The sequence below is a fragment of the Anopheles stephensi genome, chromosome 3 (assembly GCF_013141755.1).
Source record: "Anopheles stephensi strain Indian chromosome 3, UCI_ANSTEP_V1.0, whole genome shotgun sequence".
Classification (NCBI taxonomy): Eukaryota; Metazoa; Arthropoda; class Insecta; order Diptera; family Culicidae; genus Anopheles; species Anopheles stephensi.
Genome location: NC_050203.1, coordinates 76143669 through 76167766, shown reverse-complemented (window position 1 = coordinate 76167766; position 24098 = coordinate 76143669). Strand labels below are relative to the sequence as shown.

The 24098-nt window shown below is 44.3% G+C and overlaps 1 protein-coding gene across 4 annotated transcripts in view; it reads right to left on the bottom strand.

Annotated features, from left to right (window-relative positions):
- The window catches only part of LOC118510801 (serine-rich adhesin for platelets), a 172415-nt gene that overhangs the window by 16197 nt on the left and 132120 nt on the right, over positions 1-24098 (bottom strand). The window contains exon 1 of one of the 4 annotated variants that reach the window (XM_036053116.1): positions 16139-16159. The exons of 2 other annotated variants lie outside the window; for them this stretch is intronic. In XM_036053116.1, the coding sequence (XP_035909009.1) occupies positions 16139-16144 (6 nt within the window). In that variant the 5' untranslated portion in view covers positions 16145-16159. Of the gene's footprint in view, positions 1-2197; positions 2770-16138; positions 16160-24098 lie in introns of those variants that run through there. One more of the 4 variants, XM_036053115.1, reaches the window with a different exon arrangement.

The window sequence follows — 24098 nt, the reverse complement described above, 5'->3', positions numbered from 1 at the left end:
GTAACCTTGGTGAAAAGATGAATCGTTGTAAGCAGTGCCCCGTTTTTGGGCTGGCCGATGGGTGCGGCTTCGGTGGAGCTACCCGTCAATCGGCTAATGGAACCGTGCTGCCATTTTTATCGATCGAAAAGGCTATCATTTTCGGTAATTTTTCGGTACGCTTCGGTCGCTTTTTTTTCTCGCGTTCGCGTTCGAACAGTTCAAAGAGTGTCTCCAAAGTGGCAGAGGCCGCGCCATTTATGGACGCGGTAAGACGCGATCGCTCGATCGCACAGTTGCTTCTTTTCCGGGTGTATAGTTATACTGATGGAGTGGAATTAGAACGCAACCTTGAAGCGGGTTTCGAAAGGGGATCTTATGCTTCACAAATCGATGCTCTCATAAATATTATGATTTCTAAGCAGGAAGCACATGCACGTGTCTACCGCGACGAACCGTACGTATCATCCCAACGTCTAGCTTTACAACCATCTGCCACATTAACGCCACATTAGGACGCATGATTTGAAAGGAGGACGACGAATAAAACCCTATTGGGTCTCAGCTTCTTCCGTCGCGCGTCGCGAGACCTGGTCGACAGTTTTGCCCAAGTGAAAGTAACCTTGTTGTTGCGGTTCGGCTCAATCACTCACTCATTTCCCATCAATAAATTCACTAATTGCACGCCCCTTGAGAACCGAACCGCCACTAATTGGACCTCTTTCACCGGGTCGAAAGATGAAAAAAAAAGCAAGCAAGCAAGGAAAAAATGGCGCCCCCGGCTCAATTGCGATGCTTTTTACCATAGCGAGATAATATACGGTGGACGCGTGGACCACCCAAGGCTCACCGGGGTCCTGGAGAAATTGGTGGCAGGTGTGAGAGATAGGCCAGCCTGGTGCCCAGCATGGGTCATAAATTAGCATTGGAGCACGGTCCGAAAACTAGGTTATATGCTCTTGTGCTCCCCTGCCGTGCTGCTTAAGCGGGAGTTTTCTTTTTTCGCACACCAGAAATTAGATCCACCGATCGAAGTTGCTGCACGGTTTGGGACATTTTTTTTTTTTTGGGGCGAGTCATCGTCGCCATTGCGGGATATTGGGGTGTATTAATGAGATATTCGTACTGCTTTCAACTTCGCAAAAAAAAACGGCAGTTCACCATCTCGCTTTTTTCGACCTTGTTTCGGGGCTTTCTCATTTGCCGTAACACGCCTTCACATCATCTCCGCTGATGATCATGGAACGCAGGAAGTTGAAGATCACAAACAAGGTATTCATCCTCCAAGGAAAAAACAAAAATAAAAGTCGATACAATTATTTTTCCGCCTTATGAAATCATAACTCCCGCGGCTGCCAGGCTTATGAAGAGTCATGATCAACGATACATACATTTTCCTGCTCATCTCCAACAACACAACAAGCTCCGGCGATCGAGAGCTAACGAGATGAAAGAAGCGCGTTTGTAGTTTTTTTTTTGACAGGTGTGATTTATTTCTTTCCGCCTATCTTACGAGTGGTTTTTCTCGTTTGATAGTGTAGCAGGAACCGAGACAAACCTCCACCCCCAAAAGAGAGAAAAACAAACTGTAACGTTAAAGTCAGACGTCCTTCCTTTGTTGGTTTACCTCATCATCAACACCATCTGGTGCGGCCACCTCCATTAGACCGAAATTGGACCGATTACTCAACGCCAGGGGAGGGTCGAAAAAAAAAAGCTCAGCTGTTCAAGACGCGATTATCTTGATGATATTATATCTGCTTCTTCATTGGTGAGTGATATTGCCTTTAAAACAAGACTTTTTCGAGCAATGTTAAATATTTGCTCGGTGTGTTGCTTTAAAGAAGAAAGATGCAGGAAAATATTTGAACCTGACGCAACGAAAGACGGACTCCCACGGAAGCATTAAACGCCGCCAGGAATGTCGACGGTGGACGCAATACGAATTTTACGACCGAATCAATGTGCTGATATATAATCCCCAGCGGCAGAAGATATGTGTCTGACCAGACGCGTCTCCTTCATCTGTTCATCAAAACAGAAGTTCTGATCTTTTAAATTATTCGCCCCCCCCCCCCCCCCCCCAAGAAAGTTGCGTCCTCGTCAGCAAGTGCCAGTCTGTAACCTGAAGACACCCACATTCCTGCACGCTACTCTCACCGAGGCCACGCACAGCTTGATCCAGATTGTTGGTAAATAAACAGAGAAACCGACTTACATCGAGCTCTGCTTGAAGCGGGGAGGATATTGATGCAGCTGATCGTCGACGGACCGTATATCTTCCACTGTTTTGCTGTGCCAACAGCATGATTAGTGTGTTTGTGGGTTTGATTGCGAAAATTTTCCCGCTTGGAACGCACTCTCCGCTAAGAACGGTTCAGGAGATTGGAACCTGAACGAGCCGGTAATCGCAAAATCTCACACCACACCACAGCATAACATAAACACCCTATAAATTAGCCACTTTGCCCAGCAGGCAGGCACGTCAGAGATCTCCGGTCGGGAAGTTTTTGGCCGGTGCGATCTAAAGTTTTTCCGAACCAATGCCGAACACATTCCACATACACTTCCAAGGGGTGGGTGACACAGCCAAACTCATCTCACACCGCACGGAGCACGTTTACGACGCTATAGTTTGTTGGTGGGAATGGGTCGTCAAAGGCAACGAGAAACCATCACCACCACACGGAACCGGACCGAGGAATGGACGAAGATTATTTTTGGATTTTCACGGACAAACTGACTTGGCTTCCGCATTTACACGCAAAACCATTGACCGAACCATCCACCAACAGCAAATTGGTCGACAAGGAATGTCTGAAGGTCTCTCGTAGCCAGACAGAACTAGACTGAAGCCGATGTACGATACGCACACGAGCAACAAGATCTCGTGTACTTTGAGGGTAAAGTTGAATGATTTTTGGAACATAATCAAATTCAACGTAAGGAGAAAAAGGAAACGCTACGGGTGAAAGGGAGTGAAAGAAAACTATCACTATCGCCGCACGTGACGTCAGTAGTCTACCACTGTTTTGGAAGGGTCTTACGATACGTTTGAGCAAGTTTCGCCAAAGCACCAAGTTTCTCTGTTTGTTTATCTTATCTTGCGAGCAGCATTTGCATAATTGGCTTACGGCACCGAGTGTCTCTAATTTTTCCGCCCAAGGGCTATCGGTTTCGCTTTATCTGGCTCGGTGCTGTCTCGCACTTCACCGGAGAGGCTTTCAGGTAATATGCTGCTTCATGATTCACCCGTATCCCGTCGGTTAAGCAGTTGAAGGAGATGTTTTAAAAAACAAAACCCTGCTCAGCAAGCAGTCATCCCACTGCCGAGGTGGCGGGATACAGAGGTCACAAGAGGTTCAACTGGCAGAATCGTACAATTTATGGACCTTCGAGAAACGTCCCAGCGCGCACGGGCGCCTCCGCCACAGTGTTCAAGCATGATCCTCTCACTACGGATGCACCCCGAGAGTGTGAATCATCTATTTTTATGGCCCCTGTGTCTTAAATGTTGTTGCATCGAGGCGATGCGTTTGGGTACGGTACGGAAAGAGCGCATTATGTCTACAACTTTCTTCAACGCCTCACAGGGGTTGGTTAAAAGATAGGTCAACTTCACAGCCATCACCACCACCACACGTGTTGAACAAAACGTTTAGAAACGGCAAATTATTATGTGGTGCAAAGTGTTCCCGCATTGTTTGAGTTGACGAGAGGGAGCAGGAGCAACAATTTGTAAAGCTAATTCCCTATCTTAGGATTTAGCATTACCATACCATAGTGTACCATTAGCGGGATGATGAATGGTTCGAAGCCGAAACGCCACACAATCCCGCGGTCAATGGGGTTTTCGGTTTTTACAGGGTTACTATCGAGACTTTGATCCAACGATGCATGTTTGCTTATTTAACGTAAACAATTTATTGAATTCAGTGGTCAATTGGGTCTTCATATGGCAGGATCGGGGTTCGAATCCCAACCGGACCGTTCCCCTGTAGTGAGGACTGACTATCCAACTGCGTGGTATCATTAGGTCTAGCAAGCCAGGAATGGTTGGCATGACCTTAGAGATCGTTAGCCCAAAGTAGCAGAAGAAGAATTTATAGAATTGTTCCTAATTTTTTTCCAAGGTTTTTAGAACATTTTAATCATATGTGAGACCTAAAATAGCTGAACTAGATTTTTGCATAATCATACTAAAAATAATAAAAGACATATTTAACGCTAATTTTGGTATTACAATGGACAGTAGTAGGCTATTTTTAGCAGGCAAGTCATTCTATCGGTTGATTTATCCCACTTGGGCACATCTATTTCAATCGATTTGTATGTTCAAACTCAACATTTATTCAACTGGATTTGTAATTCTGACAGGACTTAAAAAGGAACACAAAAAATAATTACAAGAATAATTATATACATATTTGGATTAATTTATAAATCCTCAAATTTTCGAGCATTTTTTGGTGTCCAGATCTCGAAAAGTAAACCAAATTGAAATAAATTTGAATATCAAACTCTAATGCCTAAAATTATGCAAATTGAACTTTTCCTCTTTCTTCACCAGCCCGAAAAACCCTGAATCCCTCTCGTTAGCCACTTTCTGTCATCAGTCAACGAAACAACACAGAAGGATTAGGAGGCCCGGAATGTTTGAACCCTTTTTAAACGGCTTTCAATCATTTTACCACCTCGCGCACGTGGCCGCAGCACGCCACAGACAAAACCGTTTGTTTAGTTTCGAGCTCTCATCCTTCCTGGCCATCGTCGTCGTCGTCCCATCCAAGCCAATTCATTCCCCGCCATTGACAAACGATCGAAAGTTCCATTAACACCTTCGTGTGCGAGACGTCTTCATCCCATACTCCATGTGCGCCTCAGGTGCTTTTGCCAAAGCGGATGACACCATGCACACATTCCGCATAATTGAGTGTCATCGAACATTAATCTACCTTTATTCCGTCGCCTTTCGCTGGAACCCTTACGGGCAAAGATGACAGTATGCCCTCACCTTTGGAAGGATCGCTCCCCTTGCTTAAAGTGGTGGTGAAAAGTGGGAAAATTAGAGAATTGATTTATTACCCATCTTTACCGGGGCCGGTAAGGCAACCACATTTGACATCGGCGCGAATGGGTGAATTTGCAGCCAAGCGGAAAAGATGTGTCATCGTTTTTAAAATGCAACCAATAGGGTTTGCACTTTTCTGGTGGGTACGTGTGCCGTGCAGACATCAGCAAAAGTGTTGCCTTCTTAGAGACGACGTGATTTATCTCCAAAAGATGCTATATTTACTGGCAGGAAGTATATCTCTCCCCAGCGTTGGAAAGATAAATATGAGTTTGACCTGAATTCTCTTATTGCATCTAAACGTGCAGTGCTACTACTGCAGTGCTTACTAACGACGCATTGAAGTAGGTTTGGAAAATTGCATGTTTGTTGATGTTTGCATTTTTGCCGTACCGAAGGAACCAAAACACACACCCCTTTTACTGGGTACAGCTGCATCGCAATTATTATTTGTCGGTTCCCCCTCAGATTCAACAACGTTGCACAAACCCGAACGTGTCGTACGGAACCAAACAAACTCTTCGAAGGTTACTCCACGATCTTCAGCGCAAATCGCAACCTCACTCGAACCCGCTCGAAACCATTTGCTGCAGCAGCAGCTGCAGTTCTTGTAAACCGCTCAAGGACTTTATTAAAGAGCGGTTCAGATGCATGAAACAGACTGCAACATTGGACGTGGCGAGAAGTTGACTTCGACAGTTCCTTCAAGCGATGCAGTCACATATAATGACACACACACACACGGCACTAGATGCGGAGAGCGGAACCTATCCTCGAGCTAATTATTCTGACATTTCGCTCAGAAACACCGATCCAATCTTCAATCGTAAATCGTCGTCACTTGCAGTACGACACAAAGGAAGCTTTGTTGCAACAATTTGTCGTGCAATACCTCAAGCGATGGATTTTTGTCTGTTGGCTGCAAAGAACACAAAGTTCTAGATTGAGCTCTTGGGATCAAGAATGGGACAGTGGGGAATTCGTGAACCTTTATTTAATCGCTGCGCTTAACGATTGCCAATCAAGCGGCGAACATCACGAAAAGCCTTCGGTGGTGGTGAGGAAGGTGATCGAACAACGATCGATTTCCAGCGTAGCGCTAGACCGTGTAACCCGTTTAAGCTGTGTAGAACTAAATCTCATCTCGTTCTCATTATTGCCCCCACTCCGGTTGCCGGCGGGTGCATCAACGAGTCGTGTTTAGGGCTTGAAGGTAAGGCTTTTTTGCGGTAAGCAGACAAAGTGGTTTTTGTTTGTTTGGGGTGTGGTGATCTGTGCGGTTTTTTGCCGCAGACAACCAAGTTTTAGGAGTTATTTCGCAATGCTCTTAGGAGCAAGAACTGTTGAAAGCTTTGAACTTCTGCACTAAACAATTCTTCCATTGCGACAGCATGCATTTTCCCTTGCTTCTGTAAGGTAACCAGCTTCCGATTGACATTACCAGGGAAGACTTCGACTGGTTCGGAACAACTCCAGTGGTAACTATTTAGTCACGCTCGGTAGCTCGTTAGTAGCGGCATTGTGGCACGATGCTCATTGTGCTAAGAGAGAAGCGCAATCTTCACCGGGACCTAATATGCCTGCGCGAACCATCATAAAATGCCACTTTCACTCGCAGTTTGCTTCATGCGCAACTCACGATTGCGCTCTTGTAGCACGAGCCACACGAAATACGAATCGTGTTCTTGGAGAAATTAAATGTCTTTTTGTATCAAATTCAATTGCTGATAAGCTGATTTCATGCTTCAAAGAAAATTTTCAAAAATAGTTAACTTAGAACGAGTTTAACGAATTAGACGCCTAAAGTTATGCAATTGGCACACAAAAATGTTCTTTTTCTGATCTTATCTTAGAAATGAAGATTAATAAAGATTCTAAAATCGCCTACTCATCCATTCTCCTCGAAAACCTCACCGGGAAAGCGTCGAAGCAGATCTAATCCTCTTCACTGCAACATAAACAGCGCCACACAGTTCGCAAAGGTGAGGAAAATGCATTTTCACCTTCTCAACTCATTTATATCCCTTTCAACCGAACTTGGCACCATTTGTTCAACATTTCATTACTTCTTTTGTTCGTGATTAGCTAATTTGGGACCGTAGTCGTCGTAATGTTGCATAAATGCCTTACACTCTCACACCTTCCCATTCTACTGGCAAGCAGCAGCAATGGACAATCAACCAATCGTGCGATCAGTGCAACAAAGTCAATCGGAACCTCTCAACCATCACAGCAAATGCACTCCCCCGGTGGATGGATTAAAGGGTTGCCTTTAGGGAATGAATCGACGATTCTGGAGACTGTTTTGCTCTGTACCTTCCATTTATTTTCCAACCGATCTTGATAGTGTGAAAGAGAATGGATCAGATATGGTGTGTTTATTGTTACTATTCAATTAATTGTGCGCCATTGTTCGGACGGCCCAGCAGGAGGGGTCAGTTCTATCGGCGGACTGTTCAAAGACGTAGAGTCAAATAGTTGAGCGTGATTTTGTGTTAATCCCGGGAGAAAGAAAAGTCGGATCTGATATCTTATCGATCATCCACCACGAACGATGATCGCCGCAACCGAAGCGATATCAACTTTAGAGAGACAGAAGACGCTTTGATAGAAATCCTTGGGTCGAATGTATTAAACCTTGAAGACTATCTGTTTCTTGATGAACCTTATTCATATTGCTCTATCTCCTTTGCCATTTGCTCCACCAACATAAACAACTCTTCAATGATGTTGTACTTTTTGGGAAGGGCCAACCGCTCCGTTGGTCCGCAATGCAATAGACGATGCCGTGAAGAACCGTTCCCAATCGCGCTTCCAGGCATTTCCATTCAATGCGCAATACAGTTTCCGTGACAGCATCTTAGACATAAACACAGCTCCCCCATTCTCATCTTTCCACCACAGAAATGCAATATGGATGCTGCCTGTTTCGTCGTTGCAACTCTATACACTCAAAGGGTGCAGCAGCAGCAGCAATCTAAGGCGTTTCCAGAAGCCCAAACAGATCCTCCATTAATCTGCCGTCGGAAATGGTCGATTGTACAGTATGGCGGGCATTGCACTGCAGTTAGTTGAATGTCTGATGGACGGAGAAACGAAATGTGCAGTTGGCGCTGCTGTTCGCTGGATGGATGAGTAAATATGGTTTCTGCCTGTGGGCCGACTCTTCCAAGCGGGACCTCAGTTTATGACGCAAGCGAATGGAAACCGTTGTCCAGAGACGTCAAATGACAAGAACGTCGCGGCGCCGTTTGGCAGAAAATAATGGTTCCAAACGGGGGGAAAAAGGCCACCGGATCAGCCACCATACATCTTCGCAAACACGCATTCGACAGGTGAAATGGGTCGAAGCGTGCCTGTCGTCGTCTGTGGAGATCTTCGCGGTGGACAGAGGTCGGTAGCGTTATTCATGTCGCATGTCCCGTTTTGGGGGAATTCCGCTTAATGAAGTAATGATATAATGCGTCGCACATGAGGCCAATTTACTTCAAACTTTATTTGCCTTTTAGCACAATTATTTCCTTGCTTTAGTACTACGAGACTTTTTGTGGCAGAAGCCCTTGGAACTTGAACCCTTGGAGTATGCATAAATCACATCTCTGATCCATAACTGGCCATGCTTCTGCACCTTATTTTCCCACGCCAATAAGCAGTGATCTTGGTGAAAGTGTATCTCCTTCCGAGGGTCCAGACCAGTCCAGCCCAGACCCGGGGCGGAAACCTACAAAACAGACAAAGCTAACCCTATTAAGACACGCGATTTGTACCGCTTATCCGATCAACTTCCATCTACCTCCCAGACCTGCCCAGACGCAGGAGGTATTAGGAGCGTCGTGAGCTCATTTAGTACCGAAAATCTTATATCCACTGCCCATCAGGTGATCTGCGCGCCCCTGCCGAGCCTCTGATGCTTGTCCGTGACGGAAACAACAGTACAGCAGCGGCGTTTTCTGTCAGATTTTCCCGCTTTGCGTCAACTGTCGTCGACTGTGGTAGCGGTTTGGAGAAAGATTATTTTGTTTAACACCTCACCACAGACCGACCGACGTCCGATCTTTGACCTAAAATGAGCTATATTTTCTTGATGCAAGGGTGCACTAAATTATTTTTCCTTGCTTTCTTGTGATCCATTCATGCTGCTGCAGTTCCCTGCGTAGAGATGCGTAGAGAATAAGTGAAATGTTTCCGTGGGGGCCCGAGATTGGGAACAAGCGATGAGATGAAGCGATCTTCCACCCCCCAAAAAAACAAGTCGTGAATACATCACAGCAGGGAGGCTTTGCTTTTGGAAGTGATTTCCGAAGAGGGCACCAGCGGTGTCAGTGTAGCCAAGACAGTTAGTAGACAGCTAACAAGGTACTTAAAACCAGTCGAAAAGATTGCGATCGAGCGATTTCGTCGAGATGGGGTGATGGTTTTGTTATTTTATTTAAATAGCCAACGCTACGGGGAGACTTACTACGACGGCCTGCGTTTGGGAGTTGTGGTGTAAAGCAATAAAATAAAGCTTTAAAACTACATCGCTACCCTGTAAACTCATCAGCAAACTGCATTCTACCACTTCAAAGTGGACGACGAATGGAGGTCGTCGGTGTTGTAAAATCAAACCAAACCGAACTCGTGTTCTAGAATCGCGCTCTGGAATGGAGAATCAATAGAGGACGCCAAAAGAAAAAAAAGTCACATAACGGTTAGTCCAGGCCCTTAGGGTGGGTGCGGATAGTTGTAAAATGGCGGCATTCTCTTCGAACTTCTTGAAGTCTCGTGAAGCAATAAAAAAGAGGGAATTAAATTAAACGACTACAAAACGGTAAATTCGGAGCACCTTACTCGTACACCCAAGTCACAGGAATAGGGCGAAACAAATGACACACCAAATGTAGGTGACATTCTTCCACTGACTCTTTCGCGTGGAAGATACGAATCGATTGCAAGCCCTTTTTGCTTTTACCCGGTGAGCTGTTACAACTAATACTAATAGCAGGGAAGGCAAAAAGAAGGTACTCATTAGGCTAGTGCATTAGAAAACAATAATCACAGGGCTGCAGAAGCAGCAGCAGCAGCAGGAAGACTTCGACACGCTACACATCATCTCGTGGGACCCTTCTAGACCTAAGTCTCCCCTAAGTCTTAATCGGCTTGACTGGGCCTGCCGTCGTTACGATTCGGAAAAAGTTTCCGTGTCACGTCTGTGCTGAATGTGTTGGCGAGCGTTTCTGGAGCAAATTGCTGTCGTCTGAAATGGCACCCCATGTGTTTCTTCCTCTTCGAAGGGCTCTAATCCACACTCGACATCGAAGGGCTTTAAGCAAGAGAAATTTGGAAATTCTCAATCTTGTCTATCTTCTACTCTTTTTTTATTTACCCATCAAGATGGAGTTGAAAGTGATGTCTGAAAGACAGATTTGATCATACTCTGTCTAGTTAAGAATTTATATGTTTAAGTTACTGTTCCATGAAATGTTTTATGGCGTGGGTTTGATTTTCATCTCTATATTTTTATTTATTTTAAAGAGTTTTTGGGAAGATACTTTAACAACCAATAATATGTGTTTGTAATTCTCTCCACAAGATGACGCTATTGTTTTATTTTCTTGAATTATTTTTATCTTTAGTTTCAATTGCTTATTTATGGATTATTGATTTAATCGTCAAATGCTTTAAAAAAGTCCTTCATAACTATGTGCAGTTCACACGGGATAGGCTTATAGGAATAAAATTTTACAGAAAATTTTCAATTTAAAATAAATGGTTTATTTAGTGTAAATTAATTTATAAATTATTAACAAAGAAAAGCAAATGGATCGAAGTTCCGGCCGATTCGATCGAGTAGAGGGAGTGGGAAAATTAAGAAACAAACCAATATTTTATATTGTTTTCCTCATTCCAAGAACTTGCCCATTTATAAACTGAATGAATTTCGGAGGTTGATATGATTCTCCCTTCTAAACTCAAATCTGCTGATAAACGTAGATTTATTTATGTAAAGAAAATTAATTTTGGAATACCATTCTCGATCCGTAGCCCACTGTGCAATGATGCAACCAAAACATTGAACGACCGAATTGATCGCTTTGATTGCATTACAAGCGAAGAATTTTTAATGCCCTTTCGATGTTTTTTCTGGTCTGGTACTATCGCTCGGCTAGCGGCGTACAGCGTCAACATACGGCCAGAACTCTAATGTTCAAAGCAAACATCAAAACCCTTTGCGCAAAGACCAACAAAAACCCATTTTACCAACCATTTTACCATTGGAGGAATGATGGAAAGAAACCCCCTTCTCGGCCGACTGTAACACACGTGTGTGGCGGGAAACATAACATTTGTCGGGTTGAACCAGCATAAATGCCGATTTGTGCTTGCTTACACCAGGCCAAAGCATACGGTTTACAGCATAGTGAGAGGAAACAAATAAAAAACCAAACCCACAAGAAAAGGCCACCAACCAAGGCGAAACTCAACCGACAGGCATATGCTAGTGGAGCTGGACAGCGGCCTGACCAGCACCAGCAAATCGTTCGACGGTGCCGTGTTCCACATCCAGCAAGGGGGTGCCGGTTTAGTGCTCGATGTAAATTTGTAAATCGCCTATGTTTACAATTCGACCATTTATTGTAAACAGTTGGAGATTTTTCTGCGCACCCTCGCGCACATTGTAACCGGGGGTGGGTGCCTGTTGGTCTAATTTTCCGGCTTCGTTCCCTCATCTCGCACGAGGCACAGCATTCGTTGTGATCGAGATTGTAACGAGCACGAGATTTGATGCAAAACACACTGATCGATTGGATAAAGGCAAGCAAATTTGCAACATTTTACATAGTTTGTGGAGGATGTGAGTATTCACTGGCAGCACTGGTGGGGTTGGTTAAGGTTTTTTTTCTGTCCTGTGCTAATTTGTGTGACCACAGCCAAGGGTGGAGCAGACATTAGCCTCTTAATAGATTCTGTGTACGGTACAATGTAACCAATCGGACAGAAACGATCTGGAGCACGATTTGGACGTGACATAAAGCAGGGCAATTGAAATGTTTCACTTGAATTTAATCATTCATAGGGTTTCTCGTTGTGCATTGCAATGATTTTTGTTGTTGATTTTGCATTTTTGTTTGTTCTTTTTTTAATATTTTTACTCTTATTACCTTTCGTGTGTTTTATTCTTCTTTTTTTACTTGTTTGTTTTTCGTTTTATTTCAGATTTGCTTTTCTATTGCATTATTTTGATCTTGTTGTTCATGTTTTATTCCTTTAACACCTCTATTTCCTTTTTCATACTTTTGATTCACTTTTGCAATTTTTGATTCTTATTTTCTCCGTTTTAATGCAGCTTTTTTTTCCCTCCTAGCTACAAACGTGCCCTTGCCTCTTATTTCGTAATGAAAACAATATCTCCAGCGCAGCGGAACAAATGCAAGCAAAAGATGCATATTGCACCACGTCCCAGCAAGACACGGAAATGCGCTGACCACGTCGCACCACCAACCCTTTGCCGGGCCTTTTTTCCCCCCATTTTCATTCACTTCCACTTGGTGAAATAAATTCACGTCGCGTCCCATTAATCACGCCCGTTCGCTCATAATTTCTTTTCCCCTGGGGTTTCAACACCAAAGACACTGATAAACCGGGAGTTGGGGTGCGTTATGCAATCGTGAAACAATCAGATGATCGTCCTCAGCGGAATGGAAAAGAAGCGAACGAGGAAGTCATACGTCACGTGCGCAGTCGCGCATTCTGCCGTTCGAGGCCAATTATTTGCCCGACAATGACGAATCATAAGTTTTGGGATGTAAAGCAGGGAAGGTTGGCGAACAAACAAAAGTGTCCCCGTAGAAACAGTCACAAGGAGAAGGAGAGAACATTTTGTGGAACAAATCAAATTGGAATATTACGCAAACAGACACGGGCGCTCGTTTGCCCAATTTCCGTTCGTCACTTGGTTGTCGCTCAAATCTTTCACCCCAATCGATCGATCAATTATTTTCTCGATCATTGAACGGTTTTCTGTGAGCGTTCGATTACGGATTGTTACTCCTCCAAGCATCAACGATCGACGTAACGCAGAAAGATAGAAAACAATCTTGTACATCCGGGCCCGGGTACGGGATTCTGCAAGCGCTTGCTGGTCAACAACCACCATTCAACGAACGAAAAGGGCAAACGCTGCCTTTCGGGAGGTTCGAAGTGTTACGCGCACCGTAGCTAATAATCGATAATTTCCACATGCAGCGCAACACAGACACTCTGCGGCGAGTTCATAATCGTGTGCCGTTTAGCGTAAAGCGTCCCTTCGCCGGTAAGAGTCGCTCTGGCAACGACTGCGGCAAAAGGGTGTCTCAGGGCATAATACACTTCGACACTGCTTCCCCCATCAAAAGCTCACCCATCTTGTCAACGGGGCAAGATAAAAGTCAAAAACAACAGCCCTTACATAGCGAACCCTTTGGAGCCTCGCTGTTGTCTTAACGCTTGTAAATGACTGTTTTCTTCCTGTGTGTATCGGCCTTCAACCCCGAGCGGAACCCACAGAAACCCCGTTGGGGGAATTAAAATTCCTCCACCATTAAAAAAGGGGCAAACAAACGGAAGCTGCGAACGCGCGCACCAACCGAACTCTCTGACCAAATATTGTCGAAACGTCAGATAAGTGGTGAAAATGTCCACCCATTACGGGCCGACGCACAGCGAGAACACACAAATTTTTCCGTGTAAAAACAACAGCACAGTCGGTGCCGAAAAGTAAAACGGTACCGACACCCTTTTGCTAAGCCCTTTTGCGATGCAGATACGATCGGCGGGTGAGTTTGCTCACGGTACACAGCCCTACAACGCATTGCGCTTTCTCCTTGCGCTTTACGCAAGATGCCACAACAGAGACAATTATCTTGCCGACCTACCTGTTGCTGGTCAGTTTGGGAATGGGGCAGCACAAGTTGCGTGTGAAAACCTACTTATTCCGTACTTTAATTAAGATAAACAGTGAGGTAAACACACACGCACACGTGCGCTTGGGTTTTACACACTGCTCCTGCCGTTTGTTGTCGGTGCTTTCCTGACGATTCCGAAAAGTCAATGAAGTGATCATGCATAACAACAACACAACAGCACGCGTGTTTTTTTTTGTTTCTCACTCTCTCGTGTGTTTACACACAAATAGGGAGGCTGCATCTGATAAGATACATAGTAGGATCGATGTTTCGGTTCGTTCAATGTGAAGATTTTCCGAAGCAATCATCTGCTGAAATGGATGGGATGTTCACGAGGGAAATTAAATTGCGATCTTGTGTCTGATCGCCTTTGAATGGGGTAGGGTGATATTCAGATAAGGCAATTGTAGCCAAACATACTTTGAATTCAGAGATTTATCTGTCAAAATTAAATCAAATTTTTCGATAAAAGTAAAAGTAGAAAACACCTGAACACTTGAGCTTATTTTGTTGTTCTAGGTCAAATTTAATCAAAAATATTGTATTTATCAAAAATGTTTCACAATGATTAAAAATAACAATAATTTCAGTTGTTAAATGATTAAATGTGGCCATCGCTCCGATATGTCAACATTTCGTCACTTAAGCTGTTCTACAATATTAAGCTTCAAAGCCACATTTTCACGGTTTGAGTGCCGAGACTGTTTTAAACTATTAGCTCAGTATTCTCAGGCTAATAATATCAGTACAGGGATAAAGTTTTCTAACATCACTATTACTATACTGTTACTATATAAATACTTTTAACCTTGATTTTTTTATATAAAATAAATATCCAATATGCCTTAAGAGAACCCAAACACATGGGTTGAGAAAACTTTCATTGCTTGAGACAAAATAAATTTGTTTAAAATAGTTTCAACATACTTTTCATTCCGAACAGGTGGATCATTATCATCTCTCAAGGATAATAAAGAAACAGGTTTATAAAATCTAACCAAAACACCCTCAACGAATGACACAACTCATGTAAATCACACCCAAACCCACAAAGAACGAGTAAATCCATGCAAGAAGTGTCTATTTTCCCATCAACATCTTCATCACCTGGTTGGCCAACAAAACAAGCATCTAAAAAAAGGCTCATCTTCCCACAAACATTGCAAGCATTGCATAAACATTTAATTAAATAAACGTATGGCGCGTCACCCATCGCAGCCCATCGCAAACGGTAATCTGCCAAAACAACACCGCATCACCTCTCACACCACGAAAAAGGAAAGTTTACTTTTTATTTTAGATTTAGATGGGAACTCGCACGCACACACACACCCGCTTGCATTTTTTCTCTTTAGGTATTATTTTCCTGTTCGGAAAATCTCGCAATCACCACCATCGATGGCAACCCTCCTCCCCATTGCGTAACCGATGCCGGCAATCGAAATCCACCCACCCCGCCGAAAACCGAAGCCGATCATTCGTGCGTCAAATTGTTGAAAACAATTCCAAATTATAATTATCACCTAATACGCTAAAAGACGCATCATCATCGTCATCGCACACACACACACGAGAGCCGCCATTCGGATGTTTGGGAAATGGTTTTCCGTTTTTGGGGAGCCGAAAACATCAAATAGACGCGCGTTGCATCATCGCCAACATGGGGGGGTTCGGTTTTTTGAGGAGATTTTCGCATACGGGGTTTTTTCGCGCCTTAAAAACTGTTATTTTACAGTTCCTCGATTTTGTCGAATTTTCCTCGCACCGGAAGGAAAACAAAAAAAAAAGCAACAAAAGGGTGGCTAAATTATGGTAATGATTGGGTGCAAAATAATCATTCCTACAAGTATCATCCGATGTTCGGGTTTCGTGAACGGTTATTGCATCATAATCATACGATCCCGACGCTCGAAACACATCCATCCATTTGCAATTTCCCTGATTTTCCCTTTAATTTTTCGCACACTAGCGTTCCGAAATTGTAAAACGATCGATACGCAGCGAGAAAAATTAGTTACAAGGGGGATAAAACATTTCATGAAACGTTTTACTCCAATTCATTATCAATTATCTCACCCTGGGGAAGGAAAATTAGTTCCCCATTTTAAAGACACTTACTGGTGGTGCTGGTGCTGAGTTGCGCAACTATTTTTTAAAGACTTACTACCATTATGATTCCTTTAAATTAGCCTTAGCTGAAGAGTTCTTCAAGCGATATGCCGCCTGACGTGAAAGATGCTTACCTAAAACGAAAGAAGAAAACGCACATTAGCTAAAGGTGGTTCACAAGGAAACGGTAGTGTGGCTTTGGTTGTTCATGTCGAACACAGCTTCACACACCCGGGGGATAGGTTTAACGAATAACTCATCGATCAATACGAATCTATTTCCTTTTACCATCGTACACAATCTTCAACTATCGATTTCCAACCATCCAACCCGAAGCACATCCTCTTAACCATCCACTGGAAAGACTTTGAGCTAGATGGAGGAAAATCGGGGGTAAGCAGCCGGAAGTCGAAGCTCGTGTTGATGGACGACGTGCGAAAAACCATAACATATTTTGCGCTCACAGCCACAACCATTCATCGTGCTGCTCATCGATCGCACCATTCGATCTACGTGGTTTTGGGTGCCGCCGGCAGCCAACACTACACTACCGATCGGAATACGCGCGGGCTAAAGGTCTCTCTTCTCGAAGCAAAAACAACTCCAAAGAACCACGTAACATAACCCGCACGCTTCGAAACGTGCGATCTCGAAACCATCATCATCCCACGGAAGTGTGTGTGTGTCTGTGTACATCCCTACAGTAACACGTACTTTGTGCGGAAAACTATCCTGAGCTGTAGAGCACGGCTGCTTGTGCTGCAGCAGGAAACAGCTTCTGGGTTCTTTTCGGGATGGCTACCACAGCTCCACAGCTCAAACTGTTACTATCACCGTTAATCGATCGGCGGGAAGGAAAACACAAAAACGGGTGGGCGAACACAAACTCGCCGTGTATGAGGTGTAAATTTACGAAACATCTCCATAGAGGAGATGGTGCAGCCGCTGGAAGGCGTTCATATGCGCGAGGGAAAAAATCGACGCAGAAATGATCCTATCAGTAGTGTGGCAAACCCTTTAAGGGAGAAAGGCATTTTAATTTACATCTTCACACAGGGGACGGGGTTGATTTTTCGCCAATTATGAAATTCTATACGACAAATCGTTCGTTCACTTTACCCGAGAGGTAGCCAAACCATCATGCTTCCAACTAAGCAATCGCATAATTATGCTACACACTGTAGTATCGCTGTACATCGAGATAATACCTTATGGCGTACACTATCGACCTGGTGGAAGATAGTGCGATAAAAAGTCAACTACTCAAGTATCTATGCAGCAGAGAAAAAAAACCACAGACATGAACTTTTACATGCGCTCAACCGTTCGGATCAGGTTGAGGGAGCTCTTATGAGCGGGGGGTCGTGTAATGGAACCTCCCACATCCTCGGCTTCGGTATTAGACGAGGAAAAACAAGGGACAAGGTAGTAGTTGTAGTGACTGTGCGCACCCAGTAGCAGCATTACATCTCGCTACTATTTCTGTGGGTTGATCCTTCGGAATCATGTTCGAAAGGGAGCTTAAGCTGCAACGCCGTGTGGGATGGTACAACATAACATTATTCCAATCTCTTTACAAGCGTTGGGGCTAGACAGGGTAAGGTGTCTCATCGATATATTTTAATTCCAATATTGAGGTAAAAAACTGGCAAAGCTTTGATTGGTGCAATAAGCGGATCCTAGAGCTTGAAGTGAATGTGGGATTCGCTATCGGATCTTTTGCATCTCGAAACGTAACAACTATTGAACATCTGATCCACCGATTTTGTTATGATTCTGTCAATGATTTCCGGCATACTTTCGCCAACAGTACACAATTCAATCATCGCACGAACCAAAACAACAAATAGTAAATAGAAATCCGTAACCATCTCGTGCTTGAATTCCGGCTTCATGTTTGCCAGTAACACGTCTTGACGCCGCTCATTGACGCCTATTCTACTGGCTCTCTTCTTGGTAAGAAGGAAACATTCAAGTGATAGAAAGGATCACTTTCACACTTGGACCGATCTCTTCAGTGTATCCGTTCAAAAATCACCTCTTGTTACCGAAAGGCTCTTGATTGATTCGTTTTGCACAAAACATAAAAACCCACAACGGCGCGCGACGCTTCATCAAAACAAACTTTACTTTCCATCGCTGATCCGACCGATCGAAAGATGAATGGTGATTTTGCATCGCAAATCGATTCCATCAACTATTCAAACAGTTACAACAGCCGGAAGGTTTGGTTTGGTTGGTTTGACGAAAAATTTCACTCACATACTTTGAGGCCACGTTTTAGGTTACGCTCCTTATCCAACTTCCCCATCCGATCCGAGTGGAAACCACCAGTGGAAAAAGGGAAAACTGAAACTAACCACACGACAAGTTCGTTGTAATTGGATTGACTCTCTTACCCTTGACGTTGGTTTAGTGTTTGTTCGTTCTGGTTGCTGTCTTTCCCAGCCAGACGGGCGACGAAACATCAAATCAATAATTGAATAATTTCCATAACACAACAACTCACAGCGTGCCCGGCGGCGGTGACAGTTCACGAAACGATGGGCTCGCGAAAGGTATGGAAATGTGTTATAATATGGAAATCATATGGAAGCGCTAGCTCGCTGTTCAGGCCAGAGGTGTCAAACGCATATGAGGTGTATGGAATAAAAAGGCAATAAAATTGACATACGCATATGAGAAATTATTGCAACGAAGTATGAACACAAGTTGTTTTAAAATTTCCAAGCAACAAGCTAAAATATATGAAAATAAATATGATGCATCGCCAAAAAAAGGACAAGCGATAAAACATTAAAAATACAGATTCATTTCTCAGAACAATCCCCTTTATTTCCAAAAAAGGAATCAAAACGATCTAATGAAAAATACTTCAGGTGAACTAAATTTATCTTAAAAATAATCAAATAATTAAATGGTCTAACTGCTTAAGGTTTAACCAGAATTACAGATAAAATTGTCTTCAATTCTGGCAGAAGCCAAAATTCATCGTATTACTCTTAATAAAATGAGTCCGTCACTTAGCTTTATTTTTTATTATTTTTAGACCAAAACCAGAGTAGGAAGAATCACTTCATATGCAATGTTAGCTTCCCTTAGCTTCGCCGAACTAATTTCCCCATGACTTCTTCACCATCACCCAAACCTAGTTTGACAACCCTGCGCTGTACACGTTCGTGAAGTGAAATTATCAAATAAAAAGAAATGAAAAACATATGATTACGTCCCATGCAAAAATATCTCTTGCATAATGAACTCGCACTGCACACGAATGTGTACCAACCGAAAATAGGCATCGGATTGGTGCGGGACGCCTTTGGTTTCAAACTCAAGAAATAATTGAATAATGGGACGACATTATTCATCAACTAACTCCCGTTGAAGTTGAAGGGTTAAAATCGAAGGCAATCATTAAAATTGCCTGTCGAGTGTGTATACTACTCCAACAACACACAAACTAATCATCACAAAACAAAGCAGCAGAGAGCAAACGCTTTTTCTCCTGTTAGGTAACGGATGGCAGTTCTTTCCAGGTTCTTTCAAAATTGAGGCCAAATGTTGACCGCTTGCCTGGAGCTATATCTTAACTCGCGGATTAAAAGTGTTTTCACGTCATGAGTGTGTGTGTGTGTGTGTGTGTGCTAATCACACGTAGCATCACATGAATGGCCTACTGGCCCAGCGAACACCACACAAACTCCTCCTCCAGGCTTGGAGAACCATTCACACACACGGAAGGTCACACCTCCAAGACCAAACCTTAGTTTTCAAACCATTCCAATCGAATTGGCACACGTAAGAGCCTCAACCTCAACAATGATGATGATGCTTGTGCTTGTGCCTGCGGGCTGCTTCTGCCTCGATATATCGGTGATCTAAGCCTGTTCGACACATTCGACGGGAGGTGGTGGTTTTTTTAATAATATGTTTTACTTCGCCAAGTTGCGCTCGAATCCCATCCCATTGGAGCATGAAGGTGAGGGTATATCCCAAACGTGTCCAACCTCTCCCAACACGAGTTTTTCCCCCGCAGCAGTGTGATTTCACACCAGAATCATACTCCTTTCGATTGCAACAGAACCAACCAGCAACACCTGAAGGCTCGGCGGAATAATAACACAGCTTTAATGAGAGTCACAACACCGTTCGATTGTCAGAGGTCTACTGCCCGCCGAGGGGTGTTCGGATTCGGGATCGACTTGTGCAATGAGTGCAACTGGGGAACAAACTGCTGAAGGAGCAGCAGCTGGCCCGGAAGCAGAATCGCGCAATTATGCACACCCCATGGTCGATACGGCACACAAATAATAAACCAGGAGTTGGGCTCCCGGGGCACGATCTTTCGATTCCGTGATTGACGTCATTATCGGTGACTAATGCTCAGTGGGAGATTTGCCGCGATTAGAAACCTGTTGAAGTTACCTTGGGAGCTTGTGGTAGGTATAGATGCCCTGGCTCCATTCTTGCAAAAAATCCCTCTTACATCTGCTTAAAATTGTATCTATCCTTCTGAAGAAAAAGATCCCGTTTAGCCTCCTCTTAATTAATTACCAACCCGACCGACGTGCCAGAGGTTGAAAGGGCACATCTCCCCGTTAGGTAGTCCTCCGTGGAAGTCGTCCGTTCGCTCAACAAACAGCCAGAAGAAAGTCGGCGCGCGCTCGCACGTTTACCGCGGAAGTCGTGAAAGCAATCTTGCACCGCAGAAGCACGAACCGCGAAAGGGTGCACATGCCCGCTCACAAAACAGCAATAAAATTAATTATTCAACTACTGCCCTGACTTCTAACCTTCTGACTAGCCTGTGTCTTACCAGACCTGCCTGCTGAACACAGGCTGCAGTACTTTGCTTTGTTTTTGTGTACCTTCCAGGGCGGCACATCCCACCGTACGAGTGGGAAGAACAACGAAAGGTTCATCCCAGGTTCCGAGTCGTTCGCCTTTCTTGGAGGCCTCTCTCCGGCCCGGATGCTCTTGCCGAACCAAAAATTTCAACTACTTTATTGCACCGGGACTCTCATCGGTACCCACACACATCGTGCCAACAAGCGTGGCCGTGCCGTACACCGTGGAAAATGTATGAACACACAGCGGCCAGAGAAAAAAAAGACCCCCGAAGCCACCGCGCGATAATCTAAAGGGCATAAATGATGATTTTATCTCTTCTCTGTGGGGCTCTGTTTTGCTCTGTGTTTGTGTGCGAACGTGTGTCCTCGGCATGAAACAAAGCCTCCCGCATGCACTCCTTCCGCCCTTCTGCAAGGCTTAAGTAAACACGGGTGAAAATCTATTAGAATCTAAAAAGGTGAACCGTGCGACCTCCGTCTCTCACGGCAAGCGATATTGCATAAACGGTGCAATAAAGCCACGGTACGGTGGGCACCGCCGTCGTCGATCGGACCGGCGATCAAGATGTAATCTTCCGACCATTCGCAACAGGGGGAAACTCTCGCTGTCGGTATGGGGAAAAACGCACTAAATCAAGAAGCGGTCGGTTTGTTGTCCATTGCGCGATTTGTACCAACCAATATGGGAGGGTTTAGTTAGTTCTCCCTGCTGGGGCGGGCGTTTTGGCTTTCCGGGCAATGTGTTTCGCGAAAAGAAAGTCAATAATGCTACCCGTATGCAGATTGTTTTGGGGGCTGTACGCGCTTTTTGCTTCCGGGTGGAAATTTCTCAGGCCACCGTATAGCATTTGACTGATCGTTATTGATTAGTTCGTTTGGAGTTGGCTCATGAGATAGAGCCTTATGAACTTTGCTATAAATTCTCAAGATGCTATAATTTCAATTAATGAGATATTCTGAACTATTTTAAGTGATTAAAGGTACTAGTCCTTGAAGATTACTTCACTTTAAATTAATTTAAATTTAATTACACCAACTTCAATCCCAAAAACTAAGGATCGAAGGGGATTAGGCCAGAAAATAAGGTTTATACTATAAATTGCTCAGAAGCTACTCAGCTCACAGGCATGAACTATTCCCAGAAAAAAAAATCTCTTTCACTTTCCATTGCCATGTAACGTCACCAGAATGTGGATAGAAAACGTAGTGAAAATGCAAACACAAGAAAAATCCCCCAAAAGTGAAAAGTTGACAGGGTCGTTAGCGTCCCAAGAAACCATGAATAATGGACCCCATTTAGGCGAGAGATACAAACAAAGCCAGCAACGTCTTCTGTCGAGAGCTAATGGAGAGAACGAACGGAACCCGCTTGCCCTTGTGGCCGTAGCTGGATTAAGGGCTTTTTCGGATTTTCACGCCAACTCGTTATGGGCAGACATCCCTGGTAGATTTTCCCAACAGTGATGCACATCACCAACAACAATCTCTTTAGCTGTGTGCACTAACTTCGACCCCGTAATAGTACCTCGATCGTATGAAAAACGACGACGACACTACTTGAGGCACTAGCCGTGCATTAGCCGGACACCGGTCGCTAAGCGGGAAATGGAAAACAACCGATCGCAGGGAACAACCACACGTTTGATTTATGCCCGGTCGCCATTTGCGCATGACTTAACACACGCTACGACGCTACGAGGCCAAAGGTGAGGTGACTGAGTCTGCGTGAGAACTTTTGCTTCCCGCGGGACTTCACTAGAGCAAGTGACTGGAGAGCTAGCTGCCCATATGAGATGCAGCAGAAGACATATTATGATGCCAGGGTTTTGTTTTGCTGTATGCTACAAAAAAAAATGTAATCGAATCGATCAACTAAAGGAGCATCTAGGTTAAAACGAAATTAACTGATCCAAATTTCATTATGAACGAACCGAAGCGAACGGTGTGGTGTGTCCGACGTTATGCCGTACCGCTACTAAATGACCATGGGAAAACTATAATTTACTACCAAATTCAATTCCATCCCAATGGGCCCGCGATGGACGCCCATTTATAAACGTCTCGTAGTAGAAAAACCTATAACCACCGTAGACTTATTAAGGGAAGATAAATCAACTTAGCAGCAGCAGCAACTTAGCTCTCAGGCTAAAGGTTTGTGTGGTGGTTCGCATAAGGGAAAAGGGTTTTCATTTCCTTTTCTGACCAAGGTTTCTTCGGTTGAATCGTTCGACACACGCAACCCCGTGACTAAACGCTCCCCCCTGCAGACATACTACCCTTCGGTGTCTCGATTGAGGTCTGGAAAATCGATGTTCATTTTTCAGCCCTTGCGTACATGGTGCATGAAGCACCACCAGCACATAAATCATCCACAATGGAAGCTGTCCATTGTTGGTTGTTTTCTGGAGCAATAGGAACAATTTTGGAGTTAAATGTGTCCTAACAAGGTTTCCTGCCTGTACGTTACACAACATACATCTTGCCCAGGAATGATCTCCAGTACAAACAAAAATTGGGATCAAATCCGTAGAACTCCGACGTTTACTTTCTCCAGAGTTTTGTTCAATAACTTCGATGGCAAGTTGCGAATTCTGGACCACACTCCCCCAGCGGGATCAAGCGTACTGATCGAAGAGTGAGTCCCTTGTTTCGTCGGTAACTAGCGTGAAAGTCGTAGCTCGACATAAATCTTGCTCCACATTTAGCTGACGGAAATCCAGAAGGAAGCCTGGCGGGACATTTATGACAGTCGTCGGCTAGCCCGAAAGAAACACGAATGACACGCCAGTGGACGTGCTGTACTTTCTTCTACACCACGCAATCGTAAGTGCTTCTAGGCGTACGAGGGCCCATTGGGATCGTTGCAGTGCGGTTCCAACGAACATATTCTGGACACATACATACCCCCCGAGTCCGGGACAATGCGCGACATAGATATTTCTTTAGACGTTTGGTGCGGGTGCACAGAGAGACCAGTGACAGTTGTTGTTGTTCGATCGGATAAACAACCCTTAATCCACAGTTAAGGCATCTCGAATCCCGAACGGCACCGCCGACACATGGAACGGACCACCAGAGCAGGACAAACCCAGGAAGTTGTCACAAATTATTCGCTTTACACTTTGCACACACGCCCGTTGACGTACGGGTTTGCTGGTGAATGTG